General features: G+C 42.6%; 3 protein-coding genes across 5 annotated transcripts in view; 2 read left to right on the forward strand and 1 right to left on the reverse strand.

Annotated features, from left to right (window-relative positions):
• Positions 1-4,230, reverse strand: part of LOC135554483 (very-long-chain enoyl-CoA reductase-like) — a 7,005-nt gene extending 2,775 nt beyond the window's left edge. The window contains exons 1-7 of the mRNA XM_064986805.1: positions 3,781-4,230; positions 2,923-2,974; positions 2,064-2,108; positions 1,799-1,902; positions 690-805; positions 309-414; positions 10-82 (exon numbers count right to left, since the gene is read on the reverse strand). Coding sequence (XP_064842877.1) covers positions 10-82; positions 309-414; positions 690-805; positions 1,799-1,902; positions 2,064-2,108; positions 2,923-2,974; positions 3,781-3,942 — 658 coding nt within the window. The 5' untranslated portion in view covers positions 3,943-4,230. The remainder of the gene's footprint in view (positions 1-9; positions 83-308; positions 415-689; positions 806-1,798; positions 1,903-2,063; positions 2,109-2,922; positions 2,975-3,780) is intronic.
• A 2,544-nt stretch (positions 4,231-6,774) lies between these two features.
• On the forward strand, positions 6,775-11,862 carry LOC135554484 (dnaJ homolog subfamily B member 1-like). 3 transcript variants are annotated; one of them, XM_064986806.1, is made up of 3 exons: positions 6,775-7,350; positions 7,953-8,551; positions 11,284-11,862. In XM_064986806.1, the coding sequence occupies exons 1-3, from the start codon at positions 7,140-7,142 to the stop codon at positions 11,512-11,514; spliced, it is 1,041 nt and encodes a 346-aa protein (XP_064842878.1). In that variant the 5' UTR covers positions 6,775-7,139; the 3' UTR covers positions 11,515-11,862. The 3 variants fall into 3 exon arrangements, with proteins under 3 accessions (XP_064842878.1, XP_064842879.1, XP_064842880.1); XM_064986807.1 differs by lacking the exon at positions 6,775-7,350 and adding an exon at positions 7,678-7,829; XM_064986808.1 differs by lacking the exon at positions 6,775-7,350 and adding an exon at positions 7,678-7,794.
• Positions 11,863-17,432: 5,570 nt separating this feature from the next.
• LOC135554487 (PDZ domain-containing protein GIPC1-like) lies at positions 17,433-22,176 on the forward strand. The gene is made up of 7 exons (XM_064986810.1): positions 17,433-17,663; positions 18,041-18,554; positions 18,639-18,824; positions 19,121-19,301; positions 19,529-19,641; positions 19,728-19,809; positions 20,268-22,176. Exons 2-7 carry the CDS (start codon positions 18,255-18,257, stop codon positions 20,417-20,419), a joined length of 1,014 nt encoding a protein of 337 aa, XP_064842882.1. The 5' UTR covers positions 17,433-17,663; positions 18,041-18,254; the 3' UTR covers positions 20,420-22,176.
• Positions 22,177-22,342: the final 166 nt, after the last annotated feature.

Here is a 22,342-nt window from a genome sequence, read left to right on the forward strand (position 1 = left end):
AGGACTTACAGGGTGGTGTATAGAGGGGATGGTTGATGTAGTAGGCCATCCATGCTGCGAAACACCAGTAATAACTGCAGTTCTGGAAAAGAAGCAGGACCAGTTTTTGTACAAGTCATCAGAATAATAATACATTAATTAGACAATCTGTTTACCCCTGAGAATAAGTTTAGAAACTATGTCACATGAAAGTAAACCATTAAATAAAAGGATAAACAATACTGCTATTATCAGATATCACTGGATCAAACGGGATCACAAATCCTCTTTAGAATCAGATTGGAGATTCCCTTATTCAATCTTCTCACCTTGAAGATGTTTCTCAGTGGCATGGTACCATGGGAGATACGGTGGATGAACAGCGTCTCAAGGATTCTCTTCACATAGTGGAAGGAGTGACACATGCAGGCCAAACTGCAGCGGGAGGGGAAATGTGATCATAGTATAGATTACGTCTTATTATCATCACATATTTAGCTTTGATTACTACATCATTCACTCACTGGTCTCTACGACAGTCCGAGAGGGCTGTCATGCTTCTCTGATGCAGCACACATATTATCTTCACTGTCAACACCATCACTGATCAACCAGACCTAATTATGCCACTGTAATCATCACTTGGAGAGTGTGAGGTACAGTGACAGAGATAGAATAGACCCTTGAAAATGCAGTAATTTGACACTCACTGTACAACCCAGTGCTTGCTGCTGCTAAAGTCATACTTTGGGGCATAGATGAAAGGCAGGCGGAAGTAGAACATCAAGTAGATGAGCAGTGGTCCGTAACACTCTGATAGGAAGACCTGAGACGGGGGGAAGACATAAAGGTGAGACAAGTAGGTGCTGATTGGATCTGTAGGTGGTACTAGCTTCATATTGCGTTCTGATAGACTGAATGGAAGTTTTATTATATTGCTTTTACCTATCCGATAATTTCAGATCTACAGGAGTGCCAAGGGAGGAGGGCAAGTAGATGATTTGTAAATTGAGCATTAGAGAAAACAAGTGAGCATGTAACACAAGCATTCCCCTAGAGATGTGGCAGCTTAGCTGACAGTCAGTTTGTGATGAAACAGATCTCTGAATCAACACCTCTGGCATGGGTCCAGGCCCAGCACGGGTGACTGATCGCTACTGTTGATCTCAGCTATGGTGCCAGGCTGCAAGGAGTACATTGGACCCTGCTACCCCCCAACACTGGCATCACCCTATTCCACTGGGGGTTCAGACACAGGTGGATGAGGGGTGAGAGGATTGAGGATAAGGAGCATGGTTACAGCATGTGGTTGGTTGTGGAGAATGATTGAGGAGGCTGTGGCAATGGAGGGTGAAAAGGAGGTCAGGGGGATAAACACCTGTGGGGGAAATAGGGCCATGAGATTATGTGTCCTAGGACAGAGGATACAGGAGCTAGGAGGTGATAGAAAACCGAACCAGAGGACAGTGAATCTATCTGTCAGTGTGGGTGTATATTTATATGCAAGGCTATAGTTGATTAATTGAGGGAGTGTGGCTGTGTATATTTAAATGCAGTATAGACATGTCAAGATATGCAGTATAATGTGTGTGTGTGTGTACGCGCGCGTTTGTGTGTGATTGTGCACATAAGTGCATTTGTGTGTGTGTGTACTTGTGGGTGATTGATTGTGGGTGGGCATATGTGCGTGCGTGCGTGCATTAACACGTGTGTGTGTGTGTGTGTGTGTGTGTGTGTGTGTGTGTGTGTGTGTGTGTGTGTGTGTGTGTGTGTGTGTGTGTGTGTGTGTGTGTGTGTGTGTGTGTTTGCATGTGCTTACAGTGCCCCAGGCGACCTGGGCCCCCAGGTCAAAGAAGTAAAAGCTGGCTGTGGTTCCAACAGGAAGTGTCTGCAAGACATCCTCATCCTTCAGACCCTTACCCTCTGTGGAGCAAGACAGAGCACAATGCTATAGTCAGCCATGACATTGTGGACCATTTCACAGAAGATAAGACCTTTATACGGTTTTGGTATAGCAATATCTAGCACTCATTTGAGTCTGTGTAAGTAGTTGAGGCATCATGCATGGGAGGTGTTGGGCTTACTAGGATCCAGGCGTAAGGACTGTCTGGCTGGGTACCACTGGGGATCTGACAAGAAGATAGAAGTTAATTAAGCTTAAAATTGCCTCCATTTCAAGGCTTCCTTCCAGTAGCCGAATGATTAACTAGACTTGGCATTGCGAGACTAACCTCATAATTATCATGACATATTGTATATGGATCATACATATCTACACTCTTTAGAGAAAAGTCTTCCAGAAGGGTTCTTCGGCTGTCCTCGTAAGAGAAACCTTTTGGGTTTCATCCATGTAGAACCCTCTGTGGAAAGGGTTCTACATGGAACCGAAACGGTTCTACTTAGAACCAAAAGAGTTCTGCCTGAAACTAACCGGGGTTCTTCAAAGGATTCTCCTATGGGTACGGCCGAAGAACCCTTTTAGGTTCCAGAAAGCACCTTTTGTCCACTGGCCTTTTGAAGGCCCTCGGAACAATTTCCCTCTCCGCCCCATGACAAAATGAGTAGAATTGCATGAAATTAATTATACAATTGCAAAATCATCTCTCCGCCACATGGCAAAATGTGTAGAAATTCAGCAAACTTGCTTTAAAACTGCAACATTTCTGTTACGCCCCATGGCAAAATGTGTAGAATTGCAAAAAGGAACTCTAAAACGTAAATATTTTCTCTCCGCTGTCAAGAGCAACTGCGGCCCCTCTTGATGAGTTCAGATGTTTTGGGGCCCCCACCCCCATCAAAGTTGCCCATCCCTGGTGCAGAGTGTAGATCACGTTACACAAATGTTTTACATTTCATGTTGTTAACATCACTGACTGAAAGTTGATCTGGATAAGAGCGTCCACAACATGACTATATTTTAACTGGACTTTGTCACATACTCACTTGATTTGTGGAACAAAGCCTTAATATCCAAAATAGTAGAAGTTGGCTCAACCTGTTCAGAAAGACAATCAATCATCCATAGGCAAACATACTGCTAGTGTTACTGCCATGGGTCTAATACATGTATCCAAGATAGATTTATTGACTAAAGTTTGATATTTGTTTTCAAGTTGTGAAATTGGTACCATACCACATACTGTACATAAGTTATAACACAAACATATTTATTCCCACTGCGAAGACAGCCAGAGACTATGATGCAGCATTTCAACTATAATTAATTATCATTGCAACACAAATGTTCACATTCATAAAAGCCACTCAACACATGGTGCTGTTGGCTTCAAGACACCCACTGGCTTCAGGACACTGAGCTGACACATAACTCATAACTTGACCAGAAGATTCCTTTAAGATCAGGGGGAGTTTTCACCTCCTAACTGCAACACAACCTCTGTAGAATCAGCCATAGCGTCTGTGAACTGTAAATTAGCTGGCTGTACGGTCAAAGGGGTGACTGTAACTTCTTGAGCTAAAGCAAACAAGTGTCTTCTGACTTCAGACAGTATTATGGCTTCTACTAGGACTGGAATTAGACCTCAGCTGATGATTTCAAACTTTTAAATGTAATTCTTCTCAGTGTACAGATTCAAATACAATATTGAACGTGGACAGTGACTGATGAGAAACAGTGACACAGCCAGCCACACACACACACACACACACACACACACACACACACACACACACACACACACACACACACACACACACACACACACACACACACACACACACACACACACACACACACACACACACACACACACACACACACACACACACACACACACTAACTTTGTCCAAGAGTAGTAGCTTCTCCTTTGTCTTTGCATCCACGATTTCTACCTCAAAGTAAACAATCCTTTTGGCCTTTTTGGGTGGTTTAGGTCTTGGTCTTGGGGCTGAACTTTTCTTTTCTTGTCCAGTTGCCTTCGCCTCTAAAGCCAGTGTATCCATGACCCCTTTTGAACTACGACCTCAATGTGCCTCCGCACTAAAATGAGGTCCCTCCAATGTTTTGTAAAAACCTAGTTAGTGTTCTCTACTTGTATCAGATTAGACGCTGTAGTCTAACACTGCTATGTCCTCTGTGACTGTTTTTCTTACTATCTGTACCCTCCAAATAGCCTTCCAGAATGGGAAACGACTATGTCACCGTAAACAGCCTTTTCCTGTGTGAGGGTGTGAGAAAGAGGTAAAGAAAGCAAGAGGGTGGGAGAGAGAGAGAGAGAGAGAGAGGTTGTCTGTGAGATGTTCATAGAATGAGAGGGGGTTAAACGTCAGTAACCCACCACCTCCTCACCTGAAGAGAGGCCTCCCACTAGTTACCGGACACCGTCCACACCCACAAACGTACTGAAGGCGAAACCCGAGACGCCCAAGACATAATCCGTAGCGCGCACTTCGCAAGGCTAAATATAAGAAGCCCGATTTGCTCTGCACTGTTCTGCAGTAGCTCAGTAGCCTTGGTCAGCCACACACAACCCCACTCAGAAACAGATCCCTCTCTGCTCTCAGAAGAGCCTAGACACATCTCTGCTGAGCTCTGCTCCTCACTCAGTCACACTGTCTCACACTGACCCCCCTATAGGCCGTATCCATGTGGACAGTCAGGCCTCTGCATACCGACACTTCCCCCCCCAGGCCACCTGTGCCATTTTTTTTCTACCACTCTGACCTTGAGAATGAACAAAAACCAAAACAAACACATGTTTATTTTAGAGTGTGTGTATTCTCCCAATACCTTTAACAAACAGTAAGGCCTAATACTGTCCTATCATGTTCCAATTGAGTGAGAGCTGTCAGCTGTAGTGCTCTCAGAGCTGTGAGGTGCTGGCTATCAGTTGGGGGGCTTGGAGATGTTGCCCAAGATATCAATCAGACAGGGATCATGTCCTTCAGATTTGACTAAAAGGAGCATCTCAACACACACAGGCAGCAGATCTGTATTCTATATTTACAATCAGGTTAGGCCACCGAGGAACATACATCAGACAGGAGCACAAAGTGGTACAAGAACACAGTAAGCTTTTCTGATCTGCATGGATTAAGATGTTGTGACATATTAGCTGAGTAGCTCAGGGGTCTAAAGCACTGCATCTCAGTGCTAGAGGCATCACTACAGACCCTGGTTCGATTCCAGGCTGTATCACAACCGGTTGTGATTGGGAGTCCCATAGGGTGGCACACAATTGGCCCAGCGTCGTCCGGGTTAGAGTTTGGCCAGGGTAGGCTGTCATTGTAAATAAGAATTTGTTCTTACATGACTTGCTTAGTTTTAAAAAAAAGGTTAAATAAAAAATATAAAAAAATCTGCTGTAATGTAAACAAGGATTTGTACAAAGGGGGCTGCTGATTTTGTTGATTATGTGCAGAAAATCAGTCTCTGTGTTGGAGTGGACAGGAGTTGGAAAACCAGGACAGGAGTTAGAAAACCTGGACAGGAGCTGGAAAAGCTGTCCTATCATGTTGCAGCCAGCAAATTCAATTGATTTAAACAAATGGTTCTCTCATAATCTCAATTTAACATCATGTTCAAGTTTGTTTTTTTGGACGTTGTGATATGCAACAGATGTTATAGTACGGTGGGCTCGTATTATTAGCCTGGAATCCAAACTGATACTGGAGCATATCAGGTTATCACGCTATGGGGCTCTCCAGTGAAGCGTGAGAATAATGTTACAGTTTCCGTGATTTAAGAAGCTGCAATGCTGCCCCTCTGTGGTAGTCAGCGTTATTATCACTTCACTTTGCAAGTTATCTCTTCTTTATTTTCCAGAAGCCCTGACATGGAGTCATTTTAAAGCCAATATCTTTCCATATCATGAAAGATATGTAGGACATGTAAGATATATAATTAGGCATTGCAAGAGGAACACTATTATATTATTCTACCGTGTGGTATTTGATATGCAACATATCAATAGTCTTGTCAGAATATGCATTCATATTATTTTAGCTAATGAAATCATTTATAAAGCTTTGCCACAGATACCCACAATGTGAAGAAATTATTATCTACATCAGTGATGGGCAACTGTAATTGGGGTGGGGGCCACAAAAAAAATATTACCTCATGTGGGTCTGTGTGCCCACATCGTAACCCGCACATGCAGTCAGAGTCGGCCCTCCCCTTTTACACGATACAATTGCAATCAGTAGGTCAGGCGGCGCCCTACTGTTCGATTCATATCGCTTGATTTCTGATGATTCTCGATTACATCGACTGATTGGTTTTTTTGTACCTTTATTTAACTAGGCAAGTCAGTTAAGAACAATTTCTTATTTTCAATGACGGCCTAGGAACAGTGGGTTAACTGCCTGTTCAGGGGCAGAACGATAGATTTGTACCTTGTGAGCTCGGGGGTTTGAACTTGCAACTTTCCGGTTGCTAGTCCAACGCTCTAACCACTAGGATACCCTGCCGCCCCTGGTTCTGTATGGGGTGACCCTTTTGGGGCCACTAAGCAAAATTTTGTTGGGCCGCCATTTGTCCATCCCTGAACATGCAGTTTATCCCTTCTTATATGTGTAAGCAACTGCTGCCAGGGAGTGGTGGGGCGAAAATCGTAGTTCTTGATTTTGACAAGGTTAGTGATATTCGGATTCCTTGGGACGTCCTTACCCTAAACCCAAGCATAACCCGTTGTCACGCCTGGTTCTCGACGAGGCTACCCTAACCCGAACTTTAACCATTCATACAGTTCAACTTCAATGGGGTAGGGACGTCCCAGAGATCTTGAAAGCACAGACCATTTTGAAAGCATGACGTGGAAAGGGGCGGAGATGTCAGTCAATGTGGAAATGCGATAGTCACAGCAGTATCAGCACCAGTACTTCTGGAAGTTTCTTACATGGTGGCTAGCTAGCGACATGGTGAAAAGCGTATTTTGAGTAGCCACGATATCTCAGCTCATAAATTGATTTATTCAGCAGAGAGCGGGATATATTTATGTAACTCCATAGTTTAATGGGTCAAAAAAATCGTGGCGGGTCGGATTTGTAGCTAGCTTGCAGCTGTCAACTGGTTAAGTAGCTAGCCAGCTGCAAACACTACATTTCATTGTGGTTGGTTGACGGCCTTTGATATAAGATTAACTGGTGCATTGACTATGTTTTTTTGAATATCAAGCGTTACTTGACAGATACTTGTAATGGGTAAAGACTATTATAAAGTGTTGGGTATACAGAAAGGCGCCTCTGAGGACGAGATAAAGAAGGCGTATCGAAAGCAGGCCCTGCGATATCACCCTGATAAAAACAAGTCCACTGGAGCTGAGGATAAATTCAAAGAAATCGCCGAGGCCTATGATGTCCTCAGCGACGCAAAGAAAAAGGATATATATGACCGATATGGAGAAGAAGGTAACGCATCAACTTTTGGTTCCACACAGTGTGCTGCACCATTGTAACCTAAACTGTCTTGCGCAATCGACGTTGTCAGGTTTGCCAACTATGTAACGTTGGTAGCTGTATCAGCCGTGGTCGTTGTTTTTGACAACTTCTAGCTAACCTTATTATTTAAATGTTACTGTTTGTGTTTTTCTTTAAGTGTAGCCCTAGAAACTGTTGTAGTTATTATATTGGAAGCAACTGAGCACCGGAAACAGTCAGAGGCACTACAATTATCTCGAGAACTTGCTGGAACTTTCCTGTTTATTCTGCGTTCAAACTGGTGGGGCTAGTTTGTTCACATCACAACGTTAATTCCTTCGTTCTGTCACGTCCGCTCATGGTTTGTGACACATCGCAGAACACTTTTTCAGAAACACTGCTCTGTCAGTGACCCCTGAAGACACAGGTGGAAATGTAACATGCTTTAGCATTATTTATTTAGAGAGATGGTATGTCTGGAAGTGTTGAAAGTGTGTTATGGATAAGTGATTCAAATGGATTTAAAATAAACATTTTGATGTTTGTTCTTGTGTTCTAAAATAGCAATTTTGATGTTGTGTTCACTCTTACAGGCCTGAAGGGGCACACAGCCGGCGGGGGTGGTGGTCCCAATGGCCCCAACAACTACAACTACACCTTCCATGGAGATCCTCACGCCATGTTTACAGAGTTTTTTGGTGGCCGCAGCCCATTCGACCAGTTCTTCGCACGCAACGGGGACGATGACATGGACACTGATGACCCCTTTGCTGCATTTGGTATGGGGGGTATGCCGGGTGGAATGGGAGGGTTCCACCAACACCAGAGGTCCTTCAAATCCCGACCAGGGGGTCCCCATGGGGGCCGTGAGAAGAAGAAAGATTCTCCGGTGGTACACGAGCTGAAGGTGAGCCTGGAGGAGGTGTTCTCCGGCTGCACCAAGAAGATGAAGATCTCCAGGAAGCGGCTGAACCCGGACGGCTGCAGCATGCGCAGCGAGGACAAGATCCTGACAGTGGACATCAAGCGAGGCTGGAAGGAAGGGACCAAGATCACCTTCCCCAGGGAGGGAGATGAGACACCCACTAACATTCCTGCTGACGTGGTGTTTGTGGTCAAAGACAAACCCCATCCTGTGTTCCGCCGGGATGGCTCCGATATCATCTACCCTGCTAGAGTGTCCCTCAGAGATGTGAGTGCTTGGTCTTTGTGATTTCTTAAACATTGTGTCAGTCATAGACGTAACCCACTAAACTCTTTCACTTGTTTTCTCTGTAATGATATTTCTCTGCTGCTCTCAGGCAGGGTTGGGCGAAAGGACCTAAAAATCATATGTCGATTTGTTTTGTAACTTATGGGCGATTCACAATGTATATTAAAAATATATATATTTTTCTCTAAGCTTTGTTGCACCATTTAAAGGTCAGTACACTGCATTTCAAACATTTTAAACAGTCAGGAATAATCTAATGAATTCATGGCTTGTAAAATTATACCTAGGCTAAATGTAAGCCTTATACAACCCACTAATAATTATATTATAGCAGTTTAACTTGCTTTTTTTGCAATAATCACTGATCTGGCTTTTAAGTCTGTCTGTATGAAAATGCCCTTTTGTACAAAATGTAACCAGAACCATGCATATCCACTAATAATGAGTAGTTAGCTAATCTTTATATTTAAAGTCTAGCCATCTTGGATCTATTTACTTGCTAACAAGTTCGAACAGTTGAGCTGTTATGAACACACCCTCCTGTCAGTCGCCTACTGTTTGAACAAAATGCTAGCCTGTCCATTTTGTGGCCTATCTACATGGATAAGAAGATGCTTATTTCTCAGAATGAGAACAAGTTGCCAGTACGGTATGAAAGTACTAGTATTTACTACCTCCTGTTGCAAGTCCCGTACTGTGTTTTTGAATGGGCTTCAAGCTTATATAATCACATTTATGAAAACAAGGGTGTGTGTGTGTGTGTGTGTGTGTGTGTGTGTGTGTGTGTGTGTGAGAGAGAGAGAGAAAACAGACCATCTCTGACTCTCCACAGTCCTATTAGGGTGATTTCTCCCCTTCTCAGCTGTCTGTCACAGTCTCTTGGTTTACACCAATTAGAGTGCCCGAATGCACATTTGGACTCTGACCCAACCCACTCCAGGTCAGAGTGGCTATCGTTGTCGGCAGATGAAGACGCAAGTTTGGCTGCCGACCAAGTTATGTGTGTTTATTTTAGTAAAATTGTGGGCACAATGCATCCAAGAAAACCACAAGTCCATCCTCTGTAAACTGGAGATTTCTGTGTGTGAATACTATACTGTGTGGTGGTGAAGATAAAAGTCCTAGACTAAGAAGTATTCGTACTGTTCTTGCAGAACAGCCTGTAGCGAGTCAGAACCAATTATCAGCATTACGTACTAGCGGGTAAGGGCGTTCATAGCCGACCACTCAGACGGCTCCAGCTAGTTGTTTTTACAATGTACACTACCGTTCAAAAGTTTGGGGTCACTTAGAAATGTCTTTGTTTTTGCAAGACAAGCAAACAATTTGGTCCATTAAAATAACATCAAATTGATGAGAAATATAGTGTTGACATTGAGCTACAATAGTAATTTACAACATTAACAATGTCCAGAAACTTTCTTCTGAAACTCTTTAGTTTATTCTTGTTCTAAGAAATGAAGGCTATTCCATGAGAGAAATTGCCAAGAAATTGAAGATCTTGTACAATACTGAGTGTACTACTCCCTTCACAGAACAACGCAAACGGGCTCTAACCAGAATAGGAGTGGGAGGCCCCGGTGCACTACTGAGCCAGAGGACAAGTAAATTAGTGTCTAGTTTGAGAAACAGACGCCTCACAAGTCCTCAACTGGCAGCTTCATTAAATAGTACCCACAAAACACCAATCTCAACGTCAACAGTGAAGAGGCGACTCTGGGATGCTGGCCTTCAAGGCAGAGTTGCACAGAAAAGGCCATTCTCAGACTGGCCATTAAAAAATAAAATATTAAGATGGTCAAAAGAACACACACTGGACAGAGAAACTCTGCCTAGAAGGCCAGCATCCCGGAGTCGCCTCTTCACTGTTGACGTTGAGACTGGTGTTTTGTGGGTACTATTTAATGAAGCTGCCAGTTGAGGATTTGTGAGGCGTACACACAGCAAAATGATTTTCTAATGATAAATTAGCCTTTTAAAATTATGAACTTGGATTAGCTACCATAACGTGCCATTGGAACACAGGAGTGGCTGATATTGGGCCTCTGTACGCCTACGGAGATATTCCATAAATCAGCCGTTTCCAGCTACAATAGTCATTTACAACATAAACAATGTCTACACTATTTCTGATCAATTAGATTTTATTTTAATGGACAAAAAATTTGCTTTTCTTTCAAAAACAAGGACATTTCTAAGTGACCTCAAACTTTTGAACAGTTTTAGAAGGGTCTGCTCTGCCCTAAATTTTGGTTGAGACATAAAAAGGTATCGTTAGAAAGGTTAAGTTCTCTTACAAAAAAATGTCCCAATGTGTTTCAGGGTCCATCTCACCCATTCTGTTGGACCAAACCTCAAATGCAAATATCGAGTTGAAACCGCTTGTTGTCAGAGGATGAAGTGATCTTTCGTCTTTGTTGTTGTGAGGGGCGTGTGTGTGTGTTTGTGAGAGAGAGCGAGAGGGGGTAGGTGCACACAGCACAGAAGGTGCGAAGGAGACGAGATCGAAAAGACAAAGTCATGAGAACAAGCGGACATAGACGCTCATAAAAACAAATCTTACGATACAGGCATTTGGAACATCGCACTACAACACAATTTCTTAATAATTTCTTAATATTAATTCAATATATCTTCAGGCTTTGTCCTCCTTTTTAACTAAAAATATAACACACCTAATTGTGACAATCTGTATTTCTCTCTCCCATCAGGCACTGTGTGGATGCACGGTCAGCGCTCCCACTCTGGACGGCAGGACTGTGACTGTGACCTCTAGAGACGTGGTCAAACCTGGGATGAAGAAGCGTATCGTGGGAGAGGGACTACCCCTGTCCAAGTGCCCAGAGAAGAGGGGGGACATGGTGCTTGAGTTTGTAGTGAAATTCCCTGAGAATTTGGGGCAGAGTGTCCGCGATGCACTGACTCAGATTCTTCCTCCTTGAATGACTAAAGTAGCTTTTGAAGACGCCTAACAAACACGAAGACAGACAGTCGTCTTTCTCCATTACAGTTGTCCTTACCCTAGGCCAAAGAACATAATAGTTGATTGGGAATTATACCTGTTTATTTTGATTCAACCAAATTATAATTCAGTTATATATTTAACCACCATGAGATATTGACTAACATGTTGGTCTCTGTTCTGATGTTAGCTGTTCTGTTTGGTTCATAATTTTTTCCTGTTTATTATTAAAACATTTAGATTTTATTACCAACATGTCCTATTGACAGTATTCCATTTCCCATTGGAAGGGAAAATAAAGACATTTCTGGGGTGACCCAGTGCTAGACATTGGATAATAATGTTTGCGCATAGGGCAGGGGTTGGTCTGGCCCTGTAGAGATGACTGGTGCTGGTTGTTATAAGGTCTGAGGGATACGTAGAGTTGAAGATGCCTGTGGCAAACAGAGCACTGATGTGGAATTTGTGTGGTATCCAGTTGTTTTGATAGTGCTTCCAGAATATTTGTTGCAGGCAACTTATCAACTATATCTCTCAGGAGCAGTGACACACACCTGAATGTAGATATACTTATGCATACAGTGCCATCAGAAAATATTCAGACCTCTTGACTTTTTCCCACATTTTTTTACGTTACAGCGTAATTCTAAAATTGATTAAAGTTGGGGGTTTTCTTATCAATCGACACACAATAAACCATAATGACAAAGCAAAAACAGTTTATTTTTTTTAGAAATGTCTTAGAATATTAAAAAAAACATCACATTTACATAAGTGTTGTGACCCTTTACTCAGTACTTTGTTGAAGCACATTTGGCAGTGACTACAGCCTCAAGTCTTGGGTATGATGCTACAAGCTTGGCACACCTGTATTTGGGCAGTTTCTCCCATTCTTCTCTGCAGATCCTCTCAGGCTCTATCAGGTTGGAAGGGGAGCGTTGCTGCGCAGCTATTTTCAGGTCTCTCCAGAGATGTTTAATCGGGTTCAAATCCGGGCTCTGGTTGGGCCACTCAAGGACATTAAGAGACTTGTCCCGAAGCCACCCCTACGCTGTCTTGGCTTTGTGCTTAGGGTCGTTGTCCTGTTGGAAGGACAACAACCCCTTCGCCCCAGTCTGAGGTCCTGAGCGCTCTGGAGCAGGTTTTCATCAAGGATCTCTCTGTACTTTGCTCTGTTCATCTGTGCCTCGATCCTGACAAGTCTCCCAGTCCCTGCTGCTGAAAAACATCCCCAGAGCATAATGATGCTGTCACCACCATGCTTCACCGAAGGGATGGTGTTAGGTTTCCTCCAGATGTGACGCTTGGCATTCAGGCCGAAGAGTTCAATTTTGGTTTCATCAGACCAGAGAATATTGTTTCTCATGGTCTGAGAGTCTTTAGGTGCCTTTTAGCAAACTCCAAGCGGGCTGTCGTGCCTGTTATTGAGGAGTGGCTTCCGTCTGGCCACTCTACCATAAAGGCCTGATTTGGTGGAGTGATGCAGGGATGGTTGTCCTTCTGGAAGGTTCTCCCATCTCCTCATAGGAACTCTAGAGCTCTGTCAGGGTGACCATCGAGTTCTTGTTCACCTCCCTGACCAAGGCACTTTTCCCTCGATTGCTCAGTTTGGCTGGGCGGCCAGCTCTAGGAACAGTCTCTGTGGTTCCAAACTTCCATTTAAGAATGATGGAGGGCACTATGTTCTTGGGGACCCTTTTTTGGTACCCTTCCCCAGATCTGTGCCTTGACGCAATCCTGTCTCGGAGGTCTACGGACAATTTCTTCAACCTCATGGCTTGATTTTTGCTGTGACATGTACTGCAAACGGTGCAACCTTTCTATAGACAGTTATGTGCCTTTCCAAATCTAATCAATTGAATTTACCACTGGTGGACTCCAAGTTGTCGACACATCTCAAGGATGATAAATGGAAACAAGATGCACCTGAGCTCAATTTCGAGTCTCATAAAAGGGTCTGAATAAAGGTATTTCTGTTTTCTAGGTAATACATTTGGTAACATTTAAAATAAAATAACTGTTTTTGCATTGTCATTATGGGGTATTGTGTGTAAATTGCTGAGGATTTTTTTATTTAATACATTTTAGAATAAGCCCAACATAACAAAATTTGGAAAGTCCAGGGGTCTGAATATATCTTTGGTGTTACTGCTATTATTTTGCAGTGAGGTATGCGAGAGATTCTGAAACTGAGTTATGTTGGGGAACTAGAGCAAATAGAATTCAGAAAATTCTTTCAGCTTAAATGGGAGGGGCAAAACTGGGGATTCCTGAGCACAACTTGCAAATCATGTTCAAACTAACCCAGAGAATGAGGTATTTATAAACATTTTTAGGAATTCACTCCAGGTAACTCCCTACAGATTCCACACACTTGATGCACTACATGGCCAAAAGTGAGTGGACAACCCATCAAATTAGTGGATTTGGCTATTTCAGGCACACTTATTGCTGACGGGTGTATAAAATCGAGCACACAGCTATGCAGTCTCCATAGACAAACATTGACAGTAGAATGGCCCATACTGAAGAGCTCAGTGGCATCGTCATAGGATTCCAACTTTCCAACAAGTCAGTTTGTCAGATTTCTGCCCTGCTAGAGCTGCCCCAGTCAACTGTAAGTGCTGTTATTGTAAAATGGAAACATCTAGGAGCAACAACAGCTCAGCTCCGAAGTGGTAGGCCACACAAGCTCACAGAACAGGGCCACTGAAGCAGGTACAAATCGTCTGTCCTCGGTTACAACACTCCCTACCGAGTTTCAAACGGCCTCTGTAAGCAAAGTCAGTACAATAACTGTTCATCGAGAGCTTCATGAAATGGGTTTCCATGGCCGAGCAGCTGCACACCAGATCACCATGCGCAATGCCAAGCATCGGCTGGAGTGGTGTAAAGCTCACCGCCATTGGACTCTGGAGCATTGGAAACACGTTCTCTGGAGTGATGAAACACGTTTCACCATCTGGCAGTCCGATGGACAATCCTGGGTTTGGCAGATGCCAAGAGAATGCTACCTGCCCGACTGCATAGTGCCAACTGTAAACTTTGGTGGAGGAGGAATAATGGTCTAGGGCTGTTTTTCATGGTTTGTGCTAGGCCCCTTAGTTCCATTGAAGGGAAATCTTGACGCTACAGCTGACAATGACGTTCTAGACGATTCTGTGCTTCCAATTCTGTGGCAACAGTTTGGGGAAGACCCTTTCCTGTTCCAGCATGACAATGCCCCCGTGCACAAAGCAAGGTCCATACAGAAATGGTTTGTCGAGAAAAGTGTGGAAGAACTTGACTGGCCTGCATAGAGCCCTGTCTTCAATTCTATTGAACACCTTTGGTATGAACTGGCACGCCGACCCAGGTCTAATCGCCCAACACCGGTGGCCGACCTCACTAATGCTCTTGTGGCTGAATGCTGCGGGGACTTGCTTCCAATCCTTCCCAGAAGAGTGGAGGCTGTTATAGCAGCAAAGGGAGGGACCAAGTCCATATTAATGCCCATGATTTTGGAATAAGATGTTCATCAAGCAGGTGTTCACATACTTTTGGCCATGTAGTGTAGCTTCTCTCTATAGATTTTAGTTATTCAAGGGCGCGTTATCTATTTTGTGCAAAATGTTACGTCACGCATGCGAGATTGACCTTGTTTGTGTGTGTGTGTGTGTGTATAGACAAACATGCACCATCTTATTGTGAAATACTATAAAAAGATTGTGTGATGTGTTTTGACCTCTGTAGGACCCCTTACATTTAGCTTGAGGATCACTATTGTTGTAAATATGATGAACTTGTATGCCCATTCTCCAGTGAAACGTGTGTGTTTACTCTGCAGTGACACTTTAGAAGCTATTCAAAACAGCAGTGCATTTTAGCTGTTTAAATTCTCTCTTTAACTCTGTTAAAGCTGTGAAACTAATATCTACTGCTACTTCGGAACCTCTATGCAAACCATTTCTGTTAGGATAATCTTCATCCTTTTTATTTTGTCATATCCTGTACTTCTTACACACTGTAGAGCAAACAATGACTTGTCTTATATGGCTGCGTTTAGTCGGGCTCCAATTCTGAGATTTTTTCCCCCACTAAATTGTATTTTAACCAATCAGATCAGCTCTGAAAAAGATCTGCTGCGAAAAGATCTGATGTGAATGGTCAAAACACCAAATGAGTGGAAAAAATATCAGAGGTGGGCTGCCTGTGTGAACGCAGCCTACAGTATGTAGTGAGCTGATTTTTGAAGCACATTGTTTGAGATAAAGCAAGCCTAAGCATCTGTGGTAAATAAGAAAATCATTCCAAAAATGACAGTTGATAAACTGTAAAATAGCCAAGTAGTGCATCAGTTGTATTATTAAAATATGTCGGAATTATTTGAATAATGTTACATTTTCAAGTACTTGAAATACATATTTTAACCTGGGGTGCATTCATTACGCTGATTCTGTTGCAAAACGTTTAATCTGTTGCACACAAGTTTTACCCCAAATGGAAAATGTTTTGTAACAAATTGTTTTTATTGGACAAATTCAGGTAGGTCCTGCATCGTTTCCTGCTGTTTGGTTCTCAAATGCTAAATGGTTTCCGTTGCGAGATGTAATGAATTTGATTATCATTGAGGTTGTAATGATCAGTCAACACTTACCCATCTATCATTCCACTCCAAGTGGAGTTCCACTATTATTTAATTTTAACAGATAAATGTGGTTTCACATGAATGTAGAGATGTGTAATCTCAGTATAACTTTTTTGTTAAAAAATATTTGCTTTATTTGCAAATGTTTTCCTTTGATGGAAAAGTGAAAATAGTTTTTATAAAATTTGCAGACATTCTGTATTATTATTATTAGGCACCCAGAATTTTATTTGACAAATAGGTGTTAGCAATCTGCTTTTAATTTGTATGAAACTGAACAAATGAGGTCCCCTTGGCATCTTGTGGTATTTTAATTGTTGCAAAGACTGGCAAACTTGTAAATATCAAATAAAATTGTACAAAATGATGTAGTTCTCTTATTTAGCCCCATGTCAAACTTTTAAAATAACTGAGTGGATTTAGTTCTGCCCCACTTGGGGCGCGAGCCAGCTACTTTTTGCTTTCCTGCACACTGACTCGGTATCAAATTGTATTGGTTACCCCCTGTATATAGCCTTGTTATTGTTACTTTTTTGTATTTTTTACTTTAGTTTATTTGCACTGCTGGTTTAGGGTTTGTAAGTAAGCAGTTCACGGTAAGGTCCACACTTGTGGTATTCGGCGCATGCGACAAAGTTTGATTTGATTTAACAACGCAGTTATTTTACACATGCAAACATTTTGCCAACTAGGGACTAGCTCACTGGATTAGGGACAAAGCACCATTGTAACAGAGTGCATTTTGTTCTACCTGGAGCAGATTGTCAAACAAGCAATCCTCTGAAAAACACACATCCACATCCAGGGGTTAAATGGAGTGAGAGACATGGGAACTGAATCTGTTACAAGTTAGAATCAAAAGCTGAGCATTTTTAGTAAAAGCCTGTCTGTCATCTATACTAGATAGATAATAAAATGTATTACAGGCAGTGTAGATGAATTATTCATGCCAGGAGGACTAATGGAAATCCTAGGACAGAGGGTTGAAAAAACCTGCCTTACAGTAGGGGGCATCGAAGAGCTAGAGACGAGGAGAGGAATCCTATAGTGGAGGAGGCCATTATACAGTTCTGAAGTCCCACCCCTGCAGTCGTCAATTGTTACCACAGCCGCAAAGTAATAAATGTTTCTACTATTGCTCTTCTTCAAATCTGATTTTAAACCTATCCTTAACCTCATTGCTAACCTTATTCCTAACCCCAAACATAAATAAAAACCAAAAAGCACATTTTTGTTTTCATTTTTATTTCTCTCGACATAGCCAAATTCGACGTTGTGGCTGTGCTATCTAATGAAAACACCCCTGCTAAACAACATACATACCATCAGATCATCCTTTCCTCTCATTTTCTTGTTAGCGTATCTCACAAGACTAGCGATTCAAATGCGATGTAACTTTACTTTCACAACCGTTGGATCAAGAAGTAACCTAGTGTTTTGATGTTCCATTCCACGTCTGGCTTGAATCAATCACCTCGTACAGCGAGTTAGCTAAAGCTCGAGTAAGATGCTTACCTTGACTGCTATATTCCTTCATTCTCAGCTAGCTAGAAGCTAATATTATGTTAGCCAACAAGCTAACTAGCTAACAAGTTAGCTACCTAGCTGGCAATCTGTTTAAAAAAATAGGTGTGTCAAATTTAGTGACATCTCTGATTCAAGTCTATATGTTTATCATCTTATCTAATGCCATGTAACTTGATGGCAAGACAAGTAGGCAGAAGAAGTGTTTTAAAGGTGAGCTAGCTTGCTGGCAAGTTAGCTCCTGGGCGGTTTGGTATTCGTTTTTGAAAGCTATCTTCCAGTGTATTGTGATGTGATGCACCAGCGATGGGGTTTGGTAGTACTGTTTAACTAACCTGTCACAATCTGTTCACAGATGCACTCTGAATGTTTAGTTGCCATACAGTTGAAGTTGTCCCAACAACAGCAGTAGCTAGCTACAACGACCACCATCAAGAGATAGCTGTGGTTCACTGGTGAATCATCAGGTGGAAGAAGATTTGAGAGAGAGAGTCCTATGCTGGACAGGACCTTTGGCTACCTACCAAAGCAGCATCGGTTCGCTTCCACAGACAGACAGAAGGATAAAAATGCCTCTTGGATTGGGTAGAAGGAAGAAAGCATCTCCACTAGTGGAGAACGAGGAAGCCGAGCCGATCCGAGCGGGCCTTAATGTCCCAGGAATGGACGGCCTGGATGGAGGTGGTGTGGGGCTCGGGGAGGGTACTACCCAGGAGGGTCTGCCACCACCACCCAGCAGCCTGAGACCTCGTCTGATCTTCCACACCCAGCTAGCACACGGTAGCCCCACGGGACGCATCGAGGGCTTCAGCAACGTGCGAGAGCTCTACACCAAGATCGGAGAGGCCTTTGGGATCGCACCACCAGAGGTGAACAATATGATGTGTGTGTGTGTGAGAGAGAGAGATCTGCTTCAGTTTATCCCTTTACTGACTCACTTTCTAACTCTTTAGGTGATGTTCTGCACTCTGAACACTCACAAGGTGGACATGGACAAGTTACTGGGGGGTCAGATTGGGCTGGAGGACTTTATTTTCGCCCATATCAAAGGCCAGAGGAAGGAGGTGGAGGTGTTCAAGGGGGAGGACGCCCTGGGGTTGACCATCACTGATAATGGAGCTGGATACGCCTTCATCAAGGTGGGCATGGTTACTGGCTAGGAAATCAGTGGTCTGTGTCTGCCACCTCTGATAGGTCTGGCAGTGGAAGGAAATGCATCAGCATCACACACAGAGGACTAAAAATAGAACAAAATGGGAGCGTTTGAAACGCAGAGCCTCAATTGCAGCAACAGTGTGGAATGTACAGTAGACTGAAAATAAGATGTTAGTTAGTTGCCTATGCACATTATAGAGTTGTTTATGTTGCCCACTGCCAAATTGGCTGATTGTGTGAAATGGTGGATTTTTACTTTGTCTCATCCTGTCCCTTCCAGAGAATAAGGGAGGGTAGCGTGGTCCATCAGATCCAGGTCATCAACGTGGGAGACATGATTGAGTCCATCAACGGCCACAGTCTCATTGGGTGTCGACACTACGAGGTGGCCAAGATGCTCAAGGAGCTGCCCAAGGGGAAGGACTTTGTTCTCAAGATGGTGGAGCCCTTGAAAGCCTTCGGTGGGTTTGTGTATGTGTGTGTATGAGAGATTGTGTGTGCTGACACAGTAATTATGAATCATATTATGGTGTGACAGATTATATTTAGGAATGAGTCAGCAGTTATCAAACTTTGTAATGCCTTTTACTAATTGCTCTTATATTATCATTGACTAGCTAGATATAGAATTAGGAGGTTGGAAACCTGATGCTCCTTTGACATGTTATGTTGTCTCCCTTACCTGTAGACATGATCAGCCAGAGGTCAGGAGGGGCCCGGGCTGGCTCAGGAACCCAGCTGGGGACAGGGAAGGGCACCCTGCGTTTACGCTCCAAAGGCCCAGCCACGGTGGAGGAGCTGGTGAGTGTGTGTTGGCTCTTCTATTACCATTAATAAGGTTAACATGGTTTCAGGTCATGACTATGTTTGTTGTATTTGTTTGACAGCCCTCTGCATTTGAGGAGAAGGCCATAGAGAAAGTGGATGACCTCCTGGAGAGTTACATGGGCATCAGAGACAGTGAGCTGGGTAAGGGAGACGGTGTGTGTATACGTGTGAATGTGATTCACACATGCAGCTCCTGTTAGCAGTGGTGACTTGTGTGTTGCCACTTCAAATCAAATGTTATTTGTTACATGCTTCGTAAGCAACAGGTGTAGACTAATGGTGAAATGCTTACTCACAGACCCTTCCCAACAATGCAGAGAGATAGAAATAATAGAAAAGTAAAACATGTAATAATAGATACATAATGAGTAAGGATAACTTGGCAACATACACTGTGTACCAGTACTGAGTCGATGTGCAGGGTACGAGGTAGATGTGTACATTTGACTAGGAATAAAGTGACAAATAATAAACGTATGTGATGAGGCAAAGTTTGTGCAAAAAGGGTCAATGCAAATAGTCTCGGTAGCTATTTGGTTAACTATTTAACTTTCTATTACTTTGTTGTGCTGTGGTTGACCCCTCTCCCTCACTGTCAGCTGCTACAATGGTGGAGCTGGGGAAGGACAAAAAGAACCCAGATGAGTTTGCCGAGGCGTTGGACGAGACTCTTGGTGACTTCGCCTTCCCGGATGAATTTGTTTTTGACGTCTGGGGTGCCATCGGGGACGCCAAGGTCGGCCGGCTGTAACCGGAGGTAGCAGGGGAACAACCTGTGTGTGGTTTTGAATGCTGAGGCACCAACCTGCAAAAAACAGAACTACTAGGAAACACCACACTACCATCATGTGATTTACTTATTGTTTTCTGTGTACTTATTATTTTTTACGTGGAGTTTACTACTCTTGTTGGGATACTTTTGGGGGAGACTCTTTGGGAGGATAGAGACAGTGTATGGGAGAGGATAGAGGACTCTGATCACTAGCTCTGATCACTCGATCAGGCTGAAAATACTCTAATAAGACTCAGACTATTGAGTGCAATACGTGGAGGTTATTGTGTTCAAACAGCAAGTGCTTTTCAATTTTCTTCCAGGTATTGTGGTTGTGGACACACTTCCTGACCTTGAACACGTCACATGTTAACGCCCAGGTCTTTGTTCCACTAGTCCTCTGAGGAACAATCCCGAGAACAACAAGTGGGAGAAGGGACCACGGCTTACATGCACCTACCTTTTTGAAGTTTGAGTTCAAACAAACTGTGACCCCCCCCCCCCACTTTGCACTGTCTTGCACTGCGCTGTAGAAAATATAAGAAAAGTGCATTGTACTTCACTGGAGCAGTCACTCACTACATAGCACTGGTGCATAGAACTGGACTACAGTATTTGTGTTCTGTGCGGTGTTGTTCAGAGAGAGGCGTATTGAGATGCTCAGGCCCAGAATGTCCTGGTCAAATCGCATGGTCAGAAAAAACATCTTATTAGCCCGTGCTATTATTGTTTGTCTCCTTGTGAGTTCTTTTGGTTTATGTGCTGTTGAGTGTCACTATTGAAGGAGTGTTTTGGCTGCTGAAGGTTCACAATGCGTAGACTGTCACTACAGAATTAGCTGCAGCTTTTTCTATGGTTCAAACTACAATCACTATCAGTTTTTCTGAAGTGAATAATGTATAGAAACAAGCTGCACTTGTAGCACATCTGTCTGTTAACAAAGATAGTCTGGTTAATACTTAAATGGTCCCCTTTGCCAGGGAAACTCCAGTATTATGAAAAGCAGTGTTATATTACAGTATTATAAGAATACTCAAGAATTTGAAATACATGTTAGAAAAAAAGTTTCAAAAAAACTATTGACTTATTGGTAGACTGTGAGCCTTTCATTTTTCTATTTTTTAAGAACTGTTTTTGCAGGATTTTTTTTAATGAGTGGTGTTTTAAATGAAAAGTAGTTTTCTTTGTTTTAATTGAGTTGGTGGTAAAAATGAAAACTGATATCCATGCCAAAAGCATTGGCATTTCCAATAGACTGCATTTTTTAGGGACCAGACAGTCTCAATATGAAGGAGCCAAATAGTTATGCACATAAGTCATGGAGCGGCCAAGTAATGAAAGGAAAATGCACCATTATGCAATTCTGCAATGAAATGAAGGACCAAGTCCAACACTGTTACTTTAGGAAAGAACCTGGACACTACCATAGGAACAGAATGATGTCATTATCAAACCAAACTACTTTCTGCAAAGTCATCTGGCTTTTAGCACCTTCTTTATAGATTAATAAAACAACAAAAACATGCAATATGGGTCAAAGTTCCAAGATATAGAAAATAATTACTCAACATAGAAAATATTTTGTTTTGTAACTTTTTGGGGTTTTATCTTTTCCATAGTCTATCTCGAACAACATATTTTTGTAGTAAATTGTTTGGTTGTTTTTCTGTCTTTCAATGCTGTTGAAGTATATCTAGATGGTTACTGTCATAAAATACTGATAATAGGCACTGGAATACTGAGGACATTGTTTTGGTATGGTTTTCTCTTACAATGTCTGATTTATAATGGCAATAATAATGACCAAGATGATGAAATAAGATGTCTTCCATGTCTTTCCCTCAGTTGAATACACAAATGTTTCCTTGGACTCTTCAACATGAAATATTTCCCTAGATGTAA

This window comes from Oncorhynchus masou, chromosome 14 (genome assembly GCF_036934945.1).
Source record: "Oncorhynchus masou masou isolate Uvic2021 chromosome 14, UVic_Omas_1.1, whole genome shotgun sequence".
Taxonomy (NCBI): Eukaryota; Metazoa; Chordata; class Actinopteri; order Salmoniformes; family Salmonidae; genus Oncorhynchus; species Oncorhynchus masou.

Coding starts and splice junctions, on each gene's coding strand:
- LOC135554484 (XM_064986806.1), top strand. CDS start 7,140: ATGGGTAAAGACTATTATAAAGTGTTGGGTATACAGAAAGGCGCCTCT. Junction 7,351..7,952: donor TGACCGATATGGAGAAGAAG/GTAACGCATCAA, acceptor TCACTCTTACAG/GCCTGAAGGGGCACACAGCC. Junction 8,552..11,283: donor CTAGAGTGTCCCTCAGAGAT/GTGAGTGCTTGG, acceptor CTCTCCCATCAG/GCACTGTGTGGATGCACGGT.
- LOC135554487 (XM_064986810.1), top strand. CDS start 18,255: ATGCCTCTTGGATTGGGTAGAAGGAAGAAAGCATCTCCACTAGTGGAG. Junction 18,825..19,120: donor CTGGATACGCCTTCATCAAG/GTGGGCATGGTT, acceptor TGTCCCTTCCAG/AGAATAAGGGAGGGTAGCGT. Junction 19,810..20,267: donor CATCAGAGACAGTGAGCTGG/GTAAGGGAGACG, acceptor CCTCACTGTCAG/CTGCTACAATGGTGGAGCTG.